At 45.0% G+C, this 24,002-nt stretch overlaps 1 protein-coding gene across 1 annotated transcript in view; it reads left to right on the top strand.

Moving 5' to 3' along the window:
- The first annotated feature begins 392 nt into the window (after positions 1 to 392).
- The window catches only part of LOC136879041 (glutathione S-transferase), a 44,454-nt gene continuing 20,844 nt past the window's right edge, over positions 393 to 24,002 (top strand). Inside the window, exon 1 of the mRNA XM_067152773.2 lies at positions 393 to 586. Coding sequence (XP_067008874.2) covers positions 451 to 586 — 136 coding nt within the window. The 5' untranslated portion in view covers positions 393 to 450. The remainder of the gene's footprint in view (positions 587 to 24,002) is intronic.

Raw genomic sequence — 24,002 nt, 5'->3', positions numbered from 1 at the left:
CATAAATCCGTATTGGTATTCACAAGAGAGTATCAAGTCAGTGTCAACTGTTACAAGAACAGCGAGTGTAAGTTGAATGTGAGTTATTCCTGCAAGGATATGGAAGATAAACGCCTTCAAAACTAGCAGTTGTAGTTGCAGTAAAAAACATACCGTTGTAATATAAAAGTAAATATTATGTCAAATGAATAAGTCAGATCTCAGAATATGGCATATAATATTTAACTTACTATATAAACGATGATGAATTAATTCTAGAATGACGTTACGTGACATTGCGGGAAGTGTCCTTGTATAAAGCTTGAAAAAAAAAAGTTGTAAGCTTGTTGTTACGCAACGTTCAGCCAGAGGGCGTGATGAATAAAATAACATAGCCTAGAGGTCATCTGACGCTGTGTTGTGGCGGCCAGCCGGCGTTCAGTTGTGTGTCTGGTAGCTGGAAGGAGAACAATGGCTCCCAAGTACAAGCTCACATACTTCAATCTCAGAGGGCTCGGCGAACCTATTCGATTCCTGTTTCTTTATGGAGGAATTGAGTTTGAAGACATTCGCATCGAAATTGAAGACTGGCCTAAGGTGAAGGAATGTAAGTACCGAACAGTCTATATACGTACTTACTGTGTCTTATAAATAACGGTACAGTGTCACTTTACTCTTTTGGGGTTTCAGATCAGTCATGTGCGAATATTGCTCGATAGGCTAACAAGCAATGTCTTGCCTCTATCGTAAGTAAGATTTGGACAAGAACCCTTTGTTTAAAGCCACGTTACCGGACGTAGTTACTTGGGAAACACGACACTAAGTTGGGTGTACGAGATGTTTACGAGTACGCAACATGCTGTAGAAAGCACGACGGAAAAATACTGTGTACAGATAAATCAGCATGCGTCTCGGTGTTGTAGATAGGATGATACCTACTTGCAAGACGTTTCATATTTGTGCACGAGTAGGTACTAGGGATTAAAGGAGGGGAAGCCATTGGAAGGATCATATATTTCAGATAAAATCTGCTTATCTTAGAAATCGCTAGCCGATACAGAGATCGAGAGATTCGAAGCTGTCTCCTGCAGCGAAGCATCGCAGCACCACATCGAGCTTCACTTGTTCTGTTAATTCTGGTCTGACCGGGCGAGTTAGTCTTGCGGTTAGGGGCGCGCAGCTGTGAGCTCGCATCCCGAAGATAGTGGGTTCTAACCCCGCTGTCGGCAGACCTGAAGATGGTTTTCCGTGGTTTCCCATTTTCACACCAGGCAAATTAATTACAGTATAACCAACGGTCGCTTCCTTCCCATTTCTAGGCCTTTCCTATCCCATCGTCGCCATAACACCTGTCTGTGTCGGGGCGAAGTAAAGCAACTCGTGTAAAAGGATATTTAAAAAAAGGAAGAACTACGTATTGCGTGGCAATGAAAGCGCCCTTAGCTCGCATACTTAAACGAAAGTGATCAGTCTGGTAACATCAGACTGAGTTTGGTGCCCCGTGGTCGCTAACCAACGCTCCCAAGTTAAGATCACCTCGTTTAATCGCTTCTTACGACAGACGGAATATAATAATAATAATAATAATAATAATAATAATAATAATAATAATAATAATAATAATAATTGTTACCGAGTTTTTGTGGTAGTTAAGCATGAAAGAAGGTGCTGGGTGGTGAATAGGTCTCAAGCTACTAAAGAGAAATTAAATTTTAAAATTTAACAAGGTTATATTTTCTTTTCAAAATTAGGTAACAACAAATAGAACAGGTACTTAGTAGCCGAAATACAACTTGAAATGTACAATTACAGGGATTAAAGAATTTGGGCTTCGAGCCCTGAAAACACAATTCTTGAGCAACTAGCTCAACTTTACGATATACCAATTTCAACAAAAGGGGCAGAAGACCCCACTCAAACCCTGGAGCCCTTGCTCCAAATTACACAGCAAAGCCTCCCCGAGGCATACAACTCTCAGTTTTAGAAAAGAGCCACTCGCTCTTAAAGTTAAGCCTCTCCCGGGCCACACCAAACTCAACTTTCAAGTTGTCCTCAAAGGACATATACACAGGGGTAAAATACCCAACCTACTGAGGTCTATTAGGTGAGAAAAGATTAATACATGACCTCTAAAATACAACTTGAGAGGAGGCGAACTTGCACTCCTAATACACTTTGCTTTTAAAACCTAATCTGGCTCTGGGCCACTAACGCAAGGGATAATCCCATACTACAGAGGTGACTTAGAGAAGAACACTTTACATTACATAAACGAAGAAAAGTTTGAGAAAATAAGTTCACCTCAAAACAAATGTGAGTGGGAGCTCGAGAGGGTTAGCACTCTCTATCCCAATATGTAACTTTACAAGAAAAAGAAGAAAAGAGTAGTTACATTTTAGGAAAAGGTTACATGATGGAAAACGCTTCGAACCCGCCGCGAGAGTTAAACTGCCGACCTAGCAAGAAAAGAAGATATTAATAGGCCATTACCTGGTAGTAGATCGCTGCCGAGGAAAGAGGCGCTTCCCGCCTCCTGCTATGTACTTAATACACTGAAAGATGGAACAGAAGTGGCCCGGAGACCCCAAAATCAGCAGTTTATATCCTCTCGCGGAAGATTCTAGGCGTTAGGGGAAATAAAACACCCTCCCACAAAATCTTTATTGGTTCGGGAAAAGAAACCCCTACATAGAGGAAAAAGAAACACATTATTGGTGGAAAATTAATTAAAGAAATTCGGGATTGGCTAGATCCAAACTAAGGGGAAAAAGAGGGGTATACAGCCAACTTAAACAATAACAGAAAGAAATTTAACAAGAGACAAACTTTTGAAATAAAAATTTCTCCAACAAAATAGTTCTTTGATTTCGCACTAGGTTGCACTATTGTAATTCTTCAGTAGTGTCCTCTAGAAGAGAAAGTTCACACTTCTTACTTCAAGCGAAACAAAAACACATCAAAAGTGACACAGTTCAAAAACTCAAAATTTTCCACGTGGTGACATCTTCTGAGAAAGTAGAGAATTAATAGAATAGATAAAGTTCAACCTTCCTCCAGAAGAGGAGTTTCAACTGGCGCAACTTTTAAATAAACAGAGTAGAGGTGTACCGCCCGGTACAGACCTCCCCCCCCAAAAGTTCCTCCAAGGGGTAACACAGAAGAACATAAGCTTTGTTTCCAAAATAAGGTCCAAGTTTTGATGTTGATATTAAGATTAATTGCGGAAGCATTTACAAGATTTCTTAATTCAGTTTCAAAATATTGTTGTTGCAGGTGAATGAAAGTCTTTCTGTTGTAGTAGTTGAATTTCTGAAGATAAACCTTTAATGCTTAAAAGTGAAGAAAAGTTTTGCAATGTCCACCAAATGTTGTTGTTAAATTCCCAAATGTAATTATTGCTTATGGTGACTGTCCATGTAGTTGATGTAGATTGAGTCGGATGGCCAGACCGGCCGTTGCAGCTTGCGTCCAACGGAGGCCGCTCGGACCCCTCAAGTACCCTGAGATACCGCTCGCCCGCACTATGAGGGGAGCAGAGGTGTTGAAGTACGCCGCGCCCGCGGTGGACAGATACAGGCTGCGGGCATGTAGCAGGTCGTGCGCCGCACATCAGCCTTGGCCGGGAGGTGAGCTCCGGCTCGCCGTGCACATGTCGTCCTCGCTGGAGAGGAGGGGGCCCATCCCCCTCCCCAGTCGCTGCACGGCGCTGCGCGGCTGCGGGGGCGCTGAAACATTAAAGCTAGGCGGCAGAATTGTGTTGGACAATTATTTTCTTTGAGGGTACAGGCTTGTAGAGAGAGTGAGGGGCCAGCGGCGTGCAGATATTCATGGTATTCATTAAGCCACTGTGTAGAGTGGAGCAGGAGACGGGAGCGTGGTAATGGCCGTGGCAAGAACAGGATGGCAGCTTAACGGGTCGGGGCAGGTTTTACATAAGGCTTACATCTAAAACCAAAATATTACAGAAGGGGCAGAATGCCTTAAAAGTGAAACTCAAAAAAAATATAACCCTCATATCCTTTCAAAATAATATGGAGCAAGTTAACACAGAAATTACACCGGTTTCACCTGGGACAGGTGAACTCTAAATATCCTCTCGGTGGCTGGATTACTTAGCAATAAGGTAACCGGCGTAAGAAAATCGAGAATGATACAAGGCCCATGAAATCTGGGGGCAAGCTTGCCCGCGGGAACAAAATTTTTGACCATAACCTGGTCACCTACCTTCAAAGTGGTGGGTCTCCGTCCACGATCATACCTTTCCCTAACCTTTTCATGAGACACTTTAAGATTAGCTTTAGCCTTCTTCCAAAGGTCTTTAATGTTGTCCGGATCTATTGTCTCGGGCAGAATGTCATTCAGAGACCAGAGGTTAGAGAGCGGCGTGTTGGGAACGAACTTAAACATCAAAGAAGCTGGAGTAAATTTGTGAGATTCATGAACCGCCGAATTCAAAGCAAAAGCTAACCAATGCAGGGACGTGTCCCACCTAGAATGATCTTCATGATGATAGGCAATACGTGCGGACCTGAGATTGCGGTTAACCCGTTCAGCCAGAGATGGTTGAGGGTAATAAGCAGATGTAGTTACATGAGAGATGGACAAGTCAAAACAGAATTTACGAAACAGATTTGATGTAAAAGCTTTAGCATTATCAGATACAATGTATTGGCACGGACCAAAAGAAGCAAAAATAGAATTTAGGCAAGTAATGGTGGACTGAGCGGTAGCCAGCTTAGTCGGAAATAACCAGGAAAATCTTGTAAAACCATCTACACACACAAAGATGAACTTGTTGGCATTACCCTTTGACTGGGGGAAGGGTCCCACATAATCGATATACAGGCGTTCCATGGGGCGCGACGCTTGATGAGAAGACAAAAGGCCTACTTTAGTGGACATGGTGGGTTTACTGATCAAACAAGATTTACAAGCTTTTACAAGTTCCCGAATTTCACCGTCCATACCTTTCCATATGAACATTTCACGAATCTTTTCACGAGTTTTAAAGATTCCAAGATGCCCCCCCAATGGGGTCTCATGATAGTATTTGAAGATCATAGGTACAAGAACCGCTGGAACAACAACTTTCATCAACTTATCATGCCTCGAAGGGCAACATAGAACACCATTCCTCAGAACATAAGGGACAACATGTTCCCCAGAAGAAAGGGTTTCCATTATAGGAGCCAGCGTCGGATCTTCACGTTGGTATTTCTCAATATCCCTAAAAAGCATGGGAGCACCTGTTAAGATGGCATTAACACCAGATAGTATGGACTCGGAAGGTGATGAACTATCGACCGGTTCGTGGGTCTCGACGTCGTTATGAAACATACGGCTGAGTCCATCAGCAACAACATTTTCGGTACCTCTGATATGTCGTACATCAAATTGGAAAGCAGAAATACGGATGGCCCAACGGGCTATACGACCAGTACGACGCGGCCTACCTAAGACCCAGCTTAAGGCTTGATTATCTGTCTCCAGGTCGAATTTGACATGTTCCAGATAGAGACGGAACTTTTCTAAGGCGAATAAGACTGCCAAACCTTCAAGCTCATAGATGGAATACTTGGCTTCTTGAACCGATAGAGTCCTAGATGCATAGGCGATGGGACGCCTCCCTAGTTCAGTCTCTTGAAGAAGGACTGCAGCTACAGCTGATGACGACGCGTCCGTTTGGACGATGAATTTCTTCGAGAAATCAGGCATAGCAAGTACAGGGGCATTACAGAGAGCTAATTTAAGATCTTCGAAAGCGGCTTGTTGAGAAGGTCCCCACTCGAATTTGATGCCTTTCCTACGAAGAAGGTTTAAGGGCGCCGCTCTATTAGCGAAGTTAGGAATAAACTTCCTGAAGAAATTCACCATACCAATGAATCTAGCGATACCTTTGATGTCCTTAGGAGGTTTAAAATCACGGATGGCCTGTGTTCTAGAATGATCGACTGCTACACCATCAGGTGACACAATATGCCCTAGGAATGACATAGAGGGCTTAGCAAAGGCAACCTTGGACAACTTAACAGTTAACCCAGCCTTACGAAGGCGATTGAGAACTTCTCGCAAATGATCTAGATGTTCTTCAAAGGTTTCGGAAAATACGACGACATCATCCAAGTAGTGATATAAGTACTCAAATTTGATGTCGGAAAAGACCCTATCTAGTAGCCTAGTGAGCACAGCTGCCCCCGTGGGGAGCCCGAAAGGCACGCGGTTGTATTCATATAAATTCCAGTCCGTGGCAAACGCTGTAAGATGTTTAGACTCTTCGGCTAGGGGAATTTGATTATAGGCCTGATTTAAGTCCAAGATGGTGAAGAACTTGGCCTTACGAAACCATGAAAAACAAGAATGAAGGTCGGGAAGGGGCACAGATTGCAACACCACCTTCCGATTGAGAGCCCTGTAATCAATGACAGGCCTGAAGCCTCCTTGGGGTTTCGGGACTAGAAAAATAGGCGAAGAATACGCTGACTTAGAGGGCCTAATAATACCATCCTTCAACATCTGATCGATGATTTCTTTCAGAGCCTTCATTTTAGGTGGAGATAGCCTATACGGTGGAAAACGGACAGGAATCGAATCCGTGACCTCGATTTTGTATTCAATAAGGTCAGTAACACCAAGAGTATCAGAGAACACCTCGGGAAACGACTGACACAGTTTCCGAATACTATCAGCCTGCTCCTCAGGTAGATGTCTAAGGTCTAACAACATCTCATCCTGGGTAGGCGAAATAGATGAACATGATACAGAATTACACTTTAACAAGGGAATTCTACAATTGGACGCAAATTTGAATGTGCACGACCTACTCTGGAGATCGAGCACAAGACCAGTGTGAGAAATGAAGTCCGCTCCCAATATGATGGGGCAAGACAAACGCTTGGCCACAAACAATTTGATCTTCCATGTAAATTTAAAAACCCGAATTTTGACATGTAAGGAACCTAGAATTTCTAATGGAGATGAATTAGCCGAAACATATTTAACAGGAGATGAGTCATAGTCAGGGAGTTTACAAACCGATTTCAATTTAGAATACCAATCAGCCGAAATAATGGAACAAACACTGCCTGAATCTAAGAGAGCTGTTATAGGCTCGTTATTTAACTCAATCTTAAGAAAAGGAACAGGTGCGGGGGTATCCGCCGCAATCCTAAGACACTCTTTAGGGCATTCAAAAGATGAATTTGAAGGCTGGTCGTTCCCTGCATTTACAACCTGTTTACTAGGGGCTGAGTCTCGGGAATATGGATTAGTCGGCTCAGCCGACGCCACTAGTCACTTTTTATTATTGGCATAGCTGGAATTTGCACCAGAAGTTGAGCAGGAGGGGGTGCTATTTGAGTTTGGGCAATTCTTGGCGATATGTGAGAAGGCCCCACACTTAAAACAGCCTTGTGATGACCCTACTCCATTCCTTGTCCCACTTGACTTGATCAGAGGACACTTATTCCGCAGATGGTCAGGCGACCCACAAGCATAACATTTACGGGGATTGACTGGTCGGCGAGGTGGAGGCCGAGTGTTACTAAAGGAAGGCGGGGGTTCTTTCGCCACACGCAAGGAATCGGCATACCTAACTCCTTCCGCAGAGACGGCTAATGCTTCCAGTTCAGAGAAGGTTTGCGGGCACGCCGCGAAACACAAATATGACCTGTAGGGTGGTGAAATCCCTTCAACAATAGCTTGCACGATCTGATCCTCAGGGAAGTGGAGAGCAAACACCCTAGTATAAAACTTAATATCTTGGATGAAGTCTGCCAGGTTTTCATCCAAGCGCTGTACCCGATAATAGTATTTCTGAATAAGGGAGGACCTGGCCCTAGCCGGGATGAAGTTAGCTAGCAAATGGGCGTGGAAATCCTCAATAGAAGATTGCTCGGCAATGGCTCTAACTGTTTTGTCAGATAGAACACCAATAGCATAAGGATAGATAATTTGCAAAATTTGACATGGGGAAAGAGAAAACACAAGGGCATGATCCTGAAATTCCACTAGAAATCTTAAAAATGAAATTACGTCACTGGTGGTGTTGACGGAAAACTTAGAGATACCTCTAAGCAACATTGCCAACGGATGAGGCAAGCTGCTGAACCCAGGTGACATAGTCGTTAAAGGTTTCAATGGCAAAGAAGTTAATTCAGAGCGGATGTTACTCAATGACGCACGGCGTTCAGATTCGTTGTTCGATGGGGCAGAGCTAGTTTGAGCAGCAACGGTTATCCTATTGACTTCTCCCTGAGGAGGCTCTTCCTCGTTACCTACATTCACCGTGGCGGGTTGATCAGTTTTGGGAGGAACTTCGCCGGTTAGCAATTGAGTGACCTTATTAGACAATTCAGAAATAGTTTCAAGGAGCGTATTAGCTTGCTTCCTCTGAACGTCATTCACCTTTAGAGACAATAGATCATTAACTCTATTTGCAAAGTGATACAGCCTGCCTTGCACACGCTTAATTTGATTAGGAGATGGATCGTTTTCATCAAAAAAGCTGACTACCGATGCTAGCCCAGTAATATTCTCGACAATCGTGGAAAGAGAGTCGTCAATTTCTTTCTCTCCCAAATTGGGGATGGAAATGGGCAAATCAAGGGACTCTCTAAGCTTGTTAGTGTCTATTGCAACCGTGCCTCCAGATTGAACGTTTCTGATAGTTAACTCATATATCAACTCCTCTTTGCGCAAGTAGTTAAGGAGGAGAACATCGCGAGGGCCGGGCATGATGACAGAACAATTTTGAAAAACTCAAAAAATTCCAGCAACTGAGAAAATTGTTAGAGTTCGAATCAAAGCAATGTTTAGCCGTCAAAAGGGGCTAAATTGAGACCCATTCAACCACGCTCTGCTACCACTTGTTACCGAGTTTTTGTGGTAGTTAAGCATGAAAGAAGGTGCTGGGTGGTGAATAGGTCTCAAGCTACTAAAGAGAAATTAAATTTTAAAATTTAACAAGGTTATATTTTCTTTTCAAAATTAGGTAACAACAAATAGAACAGGTACTTAGTAGCCGAAATACAACTTGAAATGTACAATTACAGGGATTAAAGAATTTGGGCTTCGAGCCCTGAAAACACAATTCTTGAGCAACTAGCTCAACTTTACGATATACCAATTTCAACAAAAGGGGCAGAAGACCCCACTCAAACCCTGGAGCCCTTGCTCCAAATTACACAGCAAAGCCTCCCCGAGGCATACAACTCTCAGTTTTAGAAAAGAGCCACTCGCTCTTAAAGTTAAGCCTCTCCCGGGCCACACCAAACTCAACTTTCAAGTTGTCCTCAAAGGACATATACACAGGGGTAAAATACCCAACCTACTGAGGTCTATTAGGTGAGAAAAGATTAATACATGACCTCTAAAATACAACTTGAGAGGAGGCGAACTTGCACTCCTAATACACTTTGCTTTTAAAACCTAATCTGGCTCTGGGCCACTAACGCAAGGGATAATCCCATACTACAGAGGTGACTTAGAGAAGAACACTTTACATTACATAAACGAAGAAAAGTTTGAGAAAATAAGTTCACCTCAAAACAAATGTGAGTGGGAGCTCGAGAGGGTTAGCACTCTCTATCCCAATATGTAACTTTACAAGAAAAAGAAGAAAAGAGTAGTTACATTTTAGGAAAAGGTTACATGATGGAAAACGCTTCGAACCCGCCGCGAGAGTTAAACTGCCGACCTAGCAAGAAAAGAAGATATTAATAGGCCATTACCTGGTAGTAGATCGCTGCCGAGGAAAGAGGCGCTTCCCGCCTCCTGCTATGTACTTAATACACTGAAAGATGGAACAGAAGTGGCCCGGAGACCCCAAAATCAGCAGTTTATATCCTCTCGCGGAAGATTCTAGGCGTTAGGGGAAATAAAACACCCTCCCACAAAATCTTTATTGGTTCGGGAAAAGAAACCCCTACATAGAGGAAAAAGAAACACATTATTGGTGGAAAATTAATTAAAGAAATTCGGGATTGGCTAGATCCAAACTAAGGGGAAAAAGAGGGGTATACAGCCAACTTAAACAATAACAGAAAGAAATTTAACAAGAGACAAACTTTTGAAATAAAAATTTCTCCAACAAAATAGTTCTTTGATTTCGCACTAGGTTGCACTATTGTAATTCTTCAGTAGTGTCCTCTAGAAGAGAAAGTTCACACTTCTTACTTCAAGCGAAACAAAAACACATCAAAAGTGACACAGTTCAAAAACTCAAAATTTTCCACGTGGTGACATCTTCTGAGAAAGTAGAGAATTAATAGAATAGATAAAGTTCAACCTTCCTCCAGAAGAGGAGTTTCAACTGGCGCAACTTTTAAATAAACAGAGTAGAGGTGTACCGCCCGGTACAATAATAATAATAATAATAATAATAATAATAATAATAATAATTTTGTGTGACTATTGCTAGACTGGTGCAGACTCTGTAAGACAGACCTTCAGAAAAGATTGGTGGTGTCTCCCATGTTATTATGGTGGTGGAAAGTGCTGTGTGTTGTGGTATACATGTTATGAGCTGCAGGAATGCTGGGGTCTAAACAAACAACTTCCGAGTGTAGGGAAGTAACTTTTTACGAATAATATGTACTCACCAGAATTTGTACCCGTTCTTCGCACGGGAATTTGCAGAGGATTACATGTTTTGTTCAGGAATGTATGCGAAGTAACGTGGCTCTGCTCACACGTTTAATGCGACATATTAAAATGATATTTCTCTACGAAAATGCACGGCAGTAACGTAAAGTATGATGAAGCTGAACAAATTCGAGAGAGAATGAGGACGTATGGTACAGTCCAAAGTTGAGCGAAATTCTCCGTGGTTCTCAGGTTGCGTGGCGCTCTGACGTTGATGATACCTCTCTTAATATCTGCCCTACCGAAAAGAATAAAATGGCTCTTTAGTTGAAGTGACATGCACGACATGCCCCACGGGCCTTGGACTAAAAATCCTATTTTTCGCAACCATCTGCGATATTATCCCTCGTACGATAAATAAATACATGGTATAAAGGAACGGAAAAATGGAATGGCTTTTAGTGCCGGGAGTGTCCGAGGAGATGTTTGGCTCGCCAGGAGCAGGTCTTTTGATTTGACTCCTGTAGGCGACCTGCGCGTCGTGATGAGGATGAAGACGACACATACACCCAGCCCCCGTGCCAACAAAATTAACCAATGATGGTTAAAATTCCCGACCCTGCCGGGAATCGGACCCGGGACCCCTGTGACCAAAGGCCAGCACGCTAACCATTTAGCCATGGAGCCGGATGAGGAACGGAAATAACATATTCTTAAGCGTTTGTTTTATACAGTCTTTTGATAGACCTAATGTCAACGAAAATATTTGAGTTTAATCTATATATAGGCCTGTATAAAATTAGAGTTTTGTCTGTACATTGCTCAAAATTTAAAAATAGTTGTTTTTCTGTATTTGTCGTGTCCACAGTGGCAAGGATATACAAGTTCTCTTTCTTTCTTTCTTTCTTTCTTTCTTTCTTTCTTTCTTTCTTTATCTGTTTACCCTCCAGGATTGGTTTTTCCTCTGACGCAGAGAGGGTTCCCACCTCTACCATCTCAAGGGCAGTGTTCTGGAGCGTGAGACTTTGGGTCCGGGGATACAACTGGGAAGGAAGACCAGTTATGCACTTTTTACTTTTCCTTAATGTCTGTCTGTCTGTCTGTCTGTCTATCTGTCTGTCTGTCTGTCTGTCTGTCTGTCTGTCTGTCTGTCTGTATGTGCATAACGAGAAAACGGCTGAAGTGAATTTAATGAAAATCCGGATGTAAAGTCGGGATATGGTGCACTACAATCTCGGCTGTAAATCATTTTATTCATGCTGAGTGAAATGGTAGTTTAGGGGAATATCTAAAATGTAATTCTCAAATATTTATGTTATTATTTGCTGGAGGAGTTCCTTGGCCTACCAAGTAACCATAGCGTTGGTGGTGGTTTTACAAAACACACACACACACACATTATTGGATACTGTAGGTGCTTAAGGGCTCATAGATGCAAACTCCTTGCGAACAAGCAAGCCCAGCGAGGAAGGAAGTGATGCGTCTAATCTTACTGAAGTCAGCGTGATGTTGTACACACATCGTTAGAGACATATAGGCAGTAATGTTTTATCATTTTAATACAACATAGCGCAACCCAAGTTCGATTCTCCCAGTAAAGATAGGGATATTTTATCAAAGGGCTGGTTTGAGTAGGCCTACAAATTGAGCAGCAAGCGCGATGCCTGCCACTTTACCGTGTGACCCGGGTTCGATTCACTCGGTAAGGATATATATATATTTTACCTAAGCGCTAGTTCGTGCAGGCCTTCGGGCTGAGCAGTGATCACTTGGTAGGCCAAGGCCGTTCCTCGGCAAAGGGGTGGTTCGTGCAGGCCTCCGGGCTGAGCAGTGGTCACTTGATAGGCCAAGGCCCGTCCCCGGCAAAGGGGTGGCTCGTGCAGGCCTTCGGGCTGAGCAGTGGTTACTTGGTAGGCCAAGGCCCTTCCCCGGCAAAGCGGTGGTTCGTGCAGGCCTTTGGGCTGAGCAGTGGTCACTTGGTAGGCCAAGGCCCTTCCCCGGCAAAGTGGTGGTTCGTGCAGCCTGGTCCGTCAAGTCAAGGATTTTTTCCCTGAACCTAAAAGCTGGTTCAAGGTCTACTCAGCCTACGCGATTAGAATTCGCCCTGTAGGTAGAGAGGCTGTAGAATAACACCGAAGGTATTCCCTGCCTGACGTAAGAGGCCACTAAAAGGGGCCACAGGGCTCTGAACTGGAGAGCGTGAGTTGGCGGCCACAGGGCCCTTAGCTGAGTCCTGCCTTGGTCAACTCTTGTTTCGACTCCGACGATATTCGGTTGCGAAACCTAGGGAGTCCTTCATTTTCACGCCCTTCGTAGCCCTTGTCTTCCTTTAGCCGATACCTTCATTTTTCGAAGTGACTGATCCCTTCTATTTTTTCCTCTGACTAATGTTATATATGTATATAGAGGATGGTTGCCTAGTTGTACTTCCTCTTAAAGCAATAATCACCACCACCATCACCAATGTGCTATGCAATCACCATGTATCAGGAAAATAAATAATTACTGTAAATAATGCTGTAACCAATGCAGCACAAAATGAAAAGCATGTATTAGAGTCTTAATAAAGATCCTTCTATCGGTAGGGGCGTTAGAATAACACCCACGGTATCCCCTGCCTGCCGTAAGAGGCGACTATTTTTTTTTTGCTATGGGCTTTACGTCGCACCGACACAGATAGGTCTTATGGCGACGATGGGATAGGAAAGGCCTAGGAGTTGGAAGGAAGCGGCCGTGGCCTTAATTAAGGTACAGCCCCAGCATTTGCCTGGTGTGAAAATGGGAAACCACGGAAAACCATTTTCAGGGCTGCCGATAGTGGGATTCGAACCTACTATCTCCCGGATGCAAGCTCACAGCCGCGCGCCTCTACGCGCACGGCCAACTCGAAGAGGCGTTTAAGAGGGCCCCAGGGGCTCTTAACTTGGGAGCGTAAGTTGGCAACCCTAGGGCCCTGAGCTGGGCACACATGTGGATTTGGTCCTGTAGAATCAAATCGGCGCTTTCGAGTAAGAGGCATTAACAGACGTGTGTATATAATATAGTAGTTGAATAACAAACATAGTGTGCCCTGTTTGTTGTATGAGCTTTTAGTTCCCATGTCAGAATCAAAGATACTGTTTTACCGCCGGATGGCCTGCCTGCTAAGATGTAATTACTAGAAACTAGGTCTATCAAGTAACAGAGAACAGAAACAACACAAGAATCTGTCTTACGGCCGGATGCCCTTCCTAACGCCAATGCTTAATTTTTTAATTTCATGTGGCTAATTCTAGCCGGGTGCAGCCCTTGTAAGGCAGACCCTCCGATGAGGGTGGGCAGCATCTGCCATGTGTAAGTAACTGCGTGTTATTGTGGTGGAGGATAGTGTTATGTGTGGTGTGTGAGTTGCAGGGATGTTGGGGACAGCACAAACACCCAGCCCCCGGGCCATTGGAATTAACCAATTAAGGTTAAAATCACCGACCCGGCCGGGAATCGAACCTGGGACCCTCTGAACCGAAGGCCAGTACGCTGACCATTCAGCTAACGAGTCGGACACGCCAATGCTAAGATGTAATTACTAGGTCTATCAAGTAACAGGACATTAAGTCACCGGGATTTGAACGGCAGTATCCATCATTTTATTTCAGACTAAATGTGTGTGTCTTACTTGTCTATGCCCGAACAAGGTGATGTGTATTTTGCTGCGTTGTCAAGTTACTTCCGTTCACGTTTTTGCAAGCAGTAGCAGAATCTCACAGTATTGTTCTCATTTGCTCTTATGACTTGGCACAGATTGCATACATACTGAACCATACAGTTCATGGACCAATAGTATGGATTTTAGTATTAGATATTGGGATTACCTGAGGCCACCAAGGAAGTCATTGTCTTATAGTTTATTTCATAAAAGATTCCAGAAGAAGCGTTCTCGTGGGAAGAGAGCTAGAGCATCATTATGAAAATTTCCAGAGACTCATTAAAGGGATTTATGGCCCAAGCGAAGCCTCTTAATGGAGATCGGGGACGCTCCCCGGATCGCGGCAAACAAACCTTCGGAGGGAAGAAGGAATTAATTTAATATCTCTGGTTACGAAAGAGATGCATTGGATCTGATACAAGAATTACAACCTGCATAATTTATGCTAAATTTTGATATGCAACATGGCTGTAATCATAAATGCATTCGTTAAGTAGGGTACTTGACTTGCTTTGTGCGGGAGAACTTCGAGTCGCGGGCGCGCGTATCCTACACGCGATCAAGCGGCGTGGCTACGCCAACCTGATTATAAATGCAGGTCCGCCTGGCACGTCAGCCTCATTCTCTGACCGTAAGGCTGCTTGAACGAAGTCGTCACGCTGCGAGTCGGCACCGAGAACAACGTTTTATCTTCGAGCTGCACATACAACTAGCACTACTGAATCTGGAAGAAATTACCCCTGCATCAAGCCAGTACGAGCTTCTACATAATCATTGCGAGGAAGCCACAACGGGAACTGAAGCCGGCACGACATCGGGAATCGATCCAGGAAAGTTGGGCGTACCTGATCAGCGCGACGTCGAAGGGGACATCTTCCAACCATCTAAGGAGCTGCAAGAAGGATTCACGCCAGATAGAATGTCTCCAGTCGTCCGCCGGTATCTGCTGCAAGCGTGGCAGTTTGTCATGATGTGGTAAATTCAGTGGTCCACAGGAAGGGCCGCTCCGTCATGTCATCAATCATATAAGGTCAGAGCTTTCCAATTCTGTTTCAAGCATGTCATTTAAATTTAGATAGGAACAGGGTGGGCCGTCAGCCAACAGGTTAGTTTATGGTAGGAAAATTCTTGGTAATAAATAGCTATGCCTCAAGCTCGAACCCAGTACATTAGTGTAGGTAGTAGGTTGTACATTCCTTGTCGGTGTGGTTATATTTCATTTCGATAGTATTATATTAGTGTACGTGTAATCTTCATGGAGCAGGTAGAACTCCCTTGGTCATGTTAGGTAAGTCTGACAGACAGGCACTGTTTATAGTGTAGCGTTAAGGCATATGTCTCTGCAGACGTAGGTTGTGTATTTGAGATCAGGATTTACCCCGTAACTCACCTAGCTTATCCGACAGGGTGGGCGTGTCCGTATGTTTGAGAGATTTGGGCATTATGCATGTAGCTGATTGCATGAATTGATATGAGAGAGCCCCAGCACAGATTAAGAGTGTATTAGATGCATATGAGATGCCTTATTATGGCTGTGTGATGATAGCAGACTGGATTGTACCTTTGTATTATTAAGGATGAGCCCATTGGAGGCGGAAATGAGATTTGTTGTATTGCTTGTGGCATTGAGATGAGGGCGTGTAGCCCATGTGTATTTAAGAGAGCGCTTTAGCAGCCAGATTATGTGAGATACATTGAGTAGCGAAGTTTCCTTGCACTCAGCCTACAAGTCAGTCAGCTGAGCTCATAAATTGTGTGGGCAGCCGCCTGTCTAGTGAACCGCTGGTGAGAGTTGTTGTGTCTGACGTCACAGTCTTGAAACTCGGTTATATTGCTGTCTGCAGCTTGTCGAGTGTGTAGAGGGGAAGGACGACCTTGATGTTTTGACGCAGGGAGAGATTTTAGTTCTGTTTGTTCTGCTTTATTTTAACGCTTTGCCCGTTTTATGTTGACCCTTAGACAAGATGGTTGCGTTCCTTTTTAAATTGTTTTTTTTGTATATGATTATTCAACGCCTTGCTCTTCATTGGACCAGGGATCGATACCGGGTCAGGGCACTGTACATTATGTGTTTATATTTGTTTGCACCGGGGTTCGATGTTCCGAGGCATAGTAAAATTTTATGATGTGGAGATTACTATTAGATGTGTATTTCAGCAGATATCCATTTTCTCTTTATTTCATTACTTACGCCATTGTACCATGCTTGTTACAGCAAAGCTGTTTCGTGAAGGCAGTGAACTGGTAATCATCGGCTCAACATTATCGTTACCCCAGTCACATTTGAAAGCTCTTGTATTTGTAAATAGTATTTTTATGTAATAAATCCCTGATTGTAAAACTTTGAATGCAGCGATGTTTTCTGCTAGATATTTTTTTGGTAGGATTTTTCTCTTACCTTGCATCATTTCGTATCCACCTAAGTTATCTTATATGCCCTCATTTCTACCCAGATACCCTGATTCATGTTCTACTGAGCTGCAGATTGTGGATACGCCCCGCAAGGTAAGACGTGTGCCGTACATACATCTTTCCTTGGATGTATTGGTCACCATAATGTTCTTAGTTCGAATTCGGCATTTGCCTGACTGGAATCAAAAGCATTATAGGGCACAATACATACATACAAAAATTACGATTTGATCTTTTTCCTCTTTTTACATGTAAGTATCTTAGGTAATTCATATATCTGTGTGTAGAGTAAATTAAAAATCGTGTGTAAGTGGTATAAAGTGTGTGTAAGAGGTATGTCGCAACATTCTTGTCTGTGTGTTCCGTTTTTCGAAAAAGGAGTGATGTGTGCGTATATTAGTGTTCTGCTCGATAACCCGTGTTGTGCTGTATTCATATTTTGTAAATTTGCAATCACCGAGTGTGTTAGCTGCGCGGTTAAAGCAATATGTGTTTCCACGGTTTCAACGTTTACCGAACGAGATAGCTACGCGGTTTGTGCAATATGTGTTTCCGCGGTTTCTGATTTTCGCACTAGGCAAATGGTGGAAGATGTACGTTAGCTGTATTCGTATTTTATACATTAGCGTTTACCGAGCGAGATAGCTACGCGGTTTGTGCAATGTGTGTTTCCGCAGTTTCTGATTTTCGCACCAGGCAAAGATGGAAGATGTACGTTAGCTGTATTCATATTTTGTAAATTTGCTGTCTCTCGGTGACTGAAGAAAAAATTCTCACTTATATTATCTATAAAGCCTTCAGTTAGTAAGAAACATTCATAACGATCAAATCTAAACATGCATAACTATGATGACGTCATCGCTGCAGGTTATAAACAGAATAATAGCACGTGCTCACTGATATCTTAAGCATAAGATCGCGTCGTTATAGTAATGCATGTTTAAACTTAGTTGATAGAGATATAAAGCTATACCTTGACAGAGTGGGGTGAGGAGGAGGAGGAGGAGGAGAAAGAGGTCACAACAGCCTATGTATAGCCGTTATCTTGCGCAAGCTGTTCAGGATTCTAGTCTTGTTACCATGGCAGTAAGCGATATTTTTTTCTCTGTTCGAATCCATCTTCTTAGAACAAAGGTATCCCCTCCTAAGCAGTAAACATGTTTTAGTCAGTTATTTTGTGTTCTGAACACAACAATCACTGTTCTGAACACCTGTTGTACGTAACGCCATCAACTATAGAGTTCGATTCTAGTCTTGTTAACGTTGCAGCAAACAGTAGCAGCAATAAGGTTAGAATCTGTCAAAATAGCAGCACTAAATATAGCTATGTTTAAAAATCTCGCCAACATAGCAGCAGTAAGTTTTTCTACCGCTAGAGTGTGTACACATCGCCTATCGATTATGCATGCATCGACTATCATACTAATCTTCTTCCGCCAGAGCGTGCAACGATCGCATGTGCACGCGCACCTCCCTCTATCTACTGCTCATCGATCTGCGCACCTCCCAACCCGCTTACCGATGTAATAAAAAGGCAGTGCACAGTTTTTATTTTGACAAGGACGAGATGACTGCCGAAGTGAAAGGACGTACGTGCCTCTCGCTGCGCTCTCTCTCTCCTTGCCAGGCGCTCAGTACTTCTAGTGCTAACCAGGCAGCTGTACTTATTAGTACGACTTCGGAAGAGCATTTGTCTGAGCTGAGCACTTCTCAGTGCTCGCTCGTTCTCTTTCAGAGTTTGTTACAGGGGGACCAGGATGGACAACCAGGAGGACACGATGACAACCCAAGAACGGGCGGTGGCGATCGGGCACTTGCTCCGAGATCTCTTCACCGGCATGACACCGACACCGGAGAGCAACACGGAGTCGCAGACGCTGGAACCTGTGACGGAGACCCCGGCACCCGAGCCGGAGCTGCCGCAGGAGGAGCCGGAGATCGAGGTGGAGACGGAGCCTTACAGGGACGGGTGTGACCCCCCTAACGGCTTCTTCATCTCCGATGGCTACACCGACCCGGCGCACGAAGCGCTGCTCGTGTACTACAGGCCGGGGCGCCCTGTAACTTCTGAACGGGGCCTCGTCCTGGACAGAATGCGGCGCCCTCGCCGAGGAGGCAGGATCATCTCGACAACCATGGCCGTCGAGAGCTTCCTACCAGGAGGCCTCATCATCAGGCATCACTACCAGGAGCGGATGCGCGACGCAGAGAGGGAGCTTTCTTCTCTGTTCCAGGTCATCCGTCTACCAGGGGGGGACGGAGTGCCAGGGATGAACACCGGCGCAGTCAGGGCCGCGACGGAGACCAGGGAGACGCCGAGGAGGCTAAGGAATAGGGCGGTTAACACCGACCTAGTCCTGGCCACCCAGCCGGCGACCAGCGACGCCACCACGGAGGTGGGGCATGACGCCCTCTGGCGCCGCGATTGTGCGACTTCAGTGGAGGAGGACGCCCCCTGGCGTTCTGAGGCTGCTGTCCAGGCCCAGCCTGCCAGCACGTCTATCGAGCTGCAGACCTCGATATGCGCCCCACAGGACAGGGAACGCAGTCAAGCGTTAGCACCGACCGACGCCGCCGCCGCCAGCCAGGAGAAGGAAGAAGACGGCGACGCAGCGGAGCCATCAGCTACCCTGGGGTCACCAGGCCGGGAGGAGCGTCACCAGGACGAGGCCTCTTCCCCTGCCGAGAAGACACGCCCGGGTAGAAGAAGACGGCGACGCCGGACCACGAAGCAGAAGGCGACGCCGGCCCATCAGGAGAGGGCCGCCCAGCCGCAACCCAAGACTGCTCCCAGGACAGCAGTCAACCGAGGAGCCAATCAGGAGAGGACCTCAGCGGGTAGCGGCAGTCAGGTGAGAGTAAAACGTCCCCCTCAGCAGCTCTTGCAGTGTTTCCGCTGTCTGAGGTGGGGCCACCGTCAAGTTAGCTGTGGACTCCAAGTGAAGTGCAACCGCTGTGGTGGTGATCACCACTACACGGCCTGCGCAACACTTAAGGAGGCACCAGTGTGCGCCAATTGCGCGGGGGGCCACCCGGCCTCCCACCACAGTTGCCCAGTCTACAGGGCCATGGCGCGGGCAGAGAGGAGGGAGGCCCGGCGCCATGACCCACCCCATTCCAGGAGGCCCCCGCCTCGGCGGGCTTGGCCTCATTCTCCGGGATCGGAGACTGGGTACGAGGTACCCCAAGGAGGTGGAGCCGTGCGACAGGCCCTAGTGGTACTCGACGCATGGCTCCGCAGCCGGCAAGGATCGCGCTAGTCCCAGCAGTGCCCAGACGGACTGATCCCCAGGCGATGGAATGGCGAGGAATTGGTTTATGTTTTGTGCATGTTACCTGTTCCTAACTAACACAACCTCTGGTCTTTTTCCAGCCCACATCCTTGCATGTGCTATCAAAAGATGTCAGGTTTTACATGTAGGCTCTTTCTTCTTTCTGTCTATGTGGTTTTTCCCTGACCCTTCAATACCATACCTTAACACTATCCAACCAACACAAACTTTGCCGTGGTAGCGAGTCTCACTCGGAAACCGGCAGATACTTCTTGTATCACTTCCCACTCCTCCCTGCTATCTCTTTCTTCTTCTTAGAAATAATAGCATGTCGGAGGCCATGTAGATTGAGTCGTTGGTCACGCGGGGGGAGCGGGCTTCGGGGCCCCCCCGAAAAAAAAAAAGCTACTATTTTCGTTGGTAGATGCAGAGTGGGTTTCGGCCCTTGGGTTTCGTCCCTTAAATGACTTGTTATCGGAAGGATATTTATCCAAGACTGCTGCAGGTAATTTATTCCAATCCCTTATTGTCCTGTTACAAAGGAAAAATTGCCCACGCCCGTATGTTAGTTTCTGGCCCTAATTTTATGCTTATTATCATTATCGATAAGTATGTTTTTTTTTTTGCTAGGGGCTTTACGTCGCACCGACACAGATATGTCTTATGGCGACGATGGGATAGGAAAGGCCTGGGAGTTGGAAGGAAGCGGCCGTGGCCTTAATTAAGGTACAGCCCCAGCATTTGCCTGGTGTGAAAATGGGAAACCACGGAAAACCATTTTCAGGGCTGCCGATAGTGGGATTCGAACCTACTATCTCCCGGATGCAAGCCCACAGCCGCGCGCCTCTACGCGCTCTGCCAACTCACCCGGTCGATAAGTATGAGGGAGGTTCCAACCTATTCCTAATACTACTCCAGGCAGCCCTTCCCGTATAGCTCTTATAAAGACCGCACAGGCGAGCTCTAGTTCTTCTAGATTTAAGACTTTACCAAATGGTATTTCTCCTATTCCCGGTTACGAAACGCATCGCTCTTCTTCGAACTTTTTCTAGGGAATTTGCGAAACCTACCCTGTATGTATCCCAGCACGCAGTTCCATATTCCAGAATCGGTCTTACGAAGCATTTATAAGCATTACTTTTGGCACCAGAATTAGTTTCCTTGAGATTCCACATAATAAAATATAACGATCTCCAGAATTTCTTAACTACATTTTCCACTTGTTCTGACCAGTTTAAGTCTTTTCTAATAGTAAAACCTAAGTACATACAACTATAATCCGCCTCTGTGGTGTAGTGGTTAGCGTGATTAGCTGCCACCTCCGGAGGCCCGGGTTCGATTCCCGGCTCTGCCACGAAATTTGAAAAGTGGTACGAGGGCTGGAACGGGGTCCACTCAGCCTTGGGAGGTCAACTGAGTAGAGGTGGGTTCGATTCCCACCTCAGCCATCCTGGAAGTGGTTTTCCGTGGTTTCCCACTTCTCCTCCAGGTGAATGCCGGGATGGTACCTATCTTCAGGCCACGGCCGCTTCCTTCCCTCTTCATTGCCTGTCCCATCCAATCTTCCCATCCATCCACAAGGCCCCTGTTCAGCATAGCAGGTGAGGCCGCCTGGGTGAGGTACTGGTCATTCTCCCCAGTTGTATCTCCGACCACGAGTCTGAAGCTCCAGGACACTGCCCTCGAGGCGGTAGAGGTGGGATCCCTCGCTGAGTCCGAGGGAAAAGCCGAACCTGGAGGGTAAACAGATGATGATGATGATGACATACAACTAAAAATTTTAACAAGACTTTCCTCTCCAATTTCGTAATCCCTCCTTCTTGTCATTTTCTTTTTAATGAAACACGATTTCTTGCTTTTCCCGCTGTGGATTTTCATTTGACTTCCACGTGCCCATTTTTCAATCATATCTAAATCCTGCTGAAGCAATAGTTCCTCCTCTTCTGCCTTTATCTCCCGGCATATGACGCAATCATGGGCAAAGGGCGCACTTCCGATTTTGTCGAATCAGGCATATCATTCATGAAAAGTATGAAAAGAATTGGCCCAATAACGCTAACCTGAGCCACACCAGACGTAACACTTATTGGAGAGGATAACGTTTCTTCCACACGCACCCTCTGAGTTCTTCCATTGAGGAATTCTCGTATCCATTTCACAACTCTGATGTCAATGCCCGAACGCGCTAACTTGTTAAGGAGGATGTCATGTGACACAAGATCGAATGACTTAGCAAAATCAATTACTATTGTATCAATCCTTGACCCACTGTCGAGCTTATCCTATATATCTTGACATAAGGAACAGAGCTGACTTTCGCAGGAGAAGCCTTCCCTAAAAACCATGCTACCAAGCTCGATAGCTGCAGTCGCTTAAGTGCGGCCAGTATCCAGTATTCGGGAGATAATAGGTTCGAACCCCACCATCGGCAGCCCTGAAAATGGTTTTCCGTGGTTTCCCATTTTCACACCAGGCAAATGCTGGGGCTGTACCTTAATTAAGGCCATGGCCGCTTCCTTCCCACTCCTAGCCCTTTCCTGTCCCATCGTCGCCGTAAGATCTATGTGTGTCGGTGCGACGTAAAACAACTAGCAAAAAAACATGCTGCCCCTTAAATATCATTCCAGAAAGGAAAGTCCCATTTTAACCTCATATGTCCTGATTACCTTAAAATGCTTGTGGAGGAGGGGCGTGCTAGAATCTCACTATTCCGCCCCCAGAAGAAACTTACCTTTATAAAGAAACGCGGATAAATTTTACGCCATTACCCACAACCTTCCGCCTCACACTCGTAAAACATTGGATGAATTTAAGGTTGGACGTAATTGCCAACTTCTTCTCACTAATGGGTCGTAACCAAAGAGTGACACAAAACAAACTCCCTTCGAGAGGCTTTCTGCTAAACACCCCTGACGTGTTAGAACAATGGTTTTTTGTACAAGAATCGTCCTCCTGAGGGAGCAATAGTTTCGTGTTTCGCCGCATAGGGCTGTAGGAAAATAAAAGGAGCAATTCGGAAAACTTCGGTGAGTCTGCCGCCACGTAGTACTGTAAGAAAATAATCGGAGCAATTCGGAAAACTTCGGTGAGTTTGCCGCCACGTAGCATTGTAAGAAAATAATCGGAGCAATTCGGAAAACTTCGGTGAGTTAGCCGCCAAGTAGCACCGTAAGAAAATAAATGTAATTCGGGTGACAGATAAAATGTTGTTTTCGTTCTGGTTTCGGTCTCCATTTATCTGCACTCGTGTTTGAGCGAGGGATTAGCCAGCATACTAACACGTAAATGTGCGTTCCAATTTAACAAGTACATATAATGTGTATAATTTTAAGTGTAATTTTTACACATAGAGTTAGTAAATAACACACTAGAGGTAGCATTGGCGCCACCGTCTACGAGAGAATCACTGTAGCGAGCGGAGCATGTTGAAATCGCAGCTGTTTGGCAAAAGGCTCACTCCGCCGTACTCATCAATGTAAATTGGGACCTTTTAAAACTCTGTGGATGTAGATACGATTTACATTTCTAACATGTAAACATTCTCAGATACTACAGTATACTTGCGATGCTTCTCTCTAGTAAAAACGAGAGCCCTAAAAGCAAAAATACAGGAGAAATGAGTGATAAAAGAGGACGGTGTTCAGGTGCAGTTAAGTAACACAAAATCAATTTGCTGTTCATATTAAGTCTTCTAACAAAATACGTTTAGAAGGAGGGCACGTATATTTTGCTATCTTTTGTGTAAATGGCCAGGAATTTGCTATAATTCTGCCCAATGACCGAAAATGTCCTCTCTCGTACGAAGCGAATGAGAGAGTTTTTAGGCCTAAAAACGTTGGCGAGATTTTGGGGTAAACTAGACCAAATATTGTCATCGCCGGTTTAGACGCTGGCTTTCTGAGCCCAAGTTGGCAGGTTCGAGCCTAACTCAGTACGGTTATACTTGAAGATGCTCAAATATGTCAACCTCTTGTAGATAAATTTACCGGCACATGAAAAATCTCCCGTAGGAAAAAATTCCGACACCTCAGCGTCTCTGAAAACCGCATAAGTAGTTAGTGGGACGTAAATCCATT

The sequence above is a fragment of the Anabrus simplex genome, chromosome 8 (genome assembly GCF_040414725.1).
Source record: "Anabrus simplex isolate iqAnaSimp1 chromosome 8, ASM4041472v1, whole genome shotgun sequence".
Taxonomy (NCBI): domain Eukaryota; kingdom Metazoa; phylum Arthropoda; class Insecta; order Orthoptera; family Tettigoniidae; genus Anabrus; species Anabrus simplex.
This window is presented reverse-complemented; position numbering and strand designations above follow the sequence as displayed.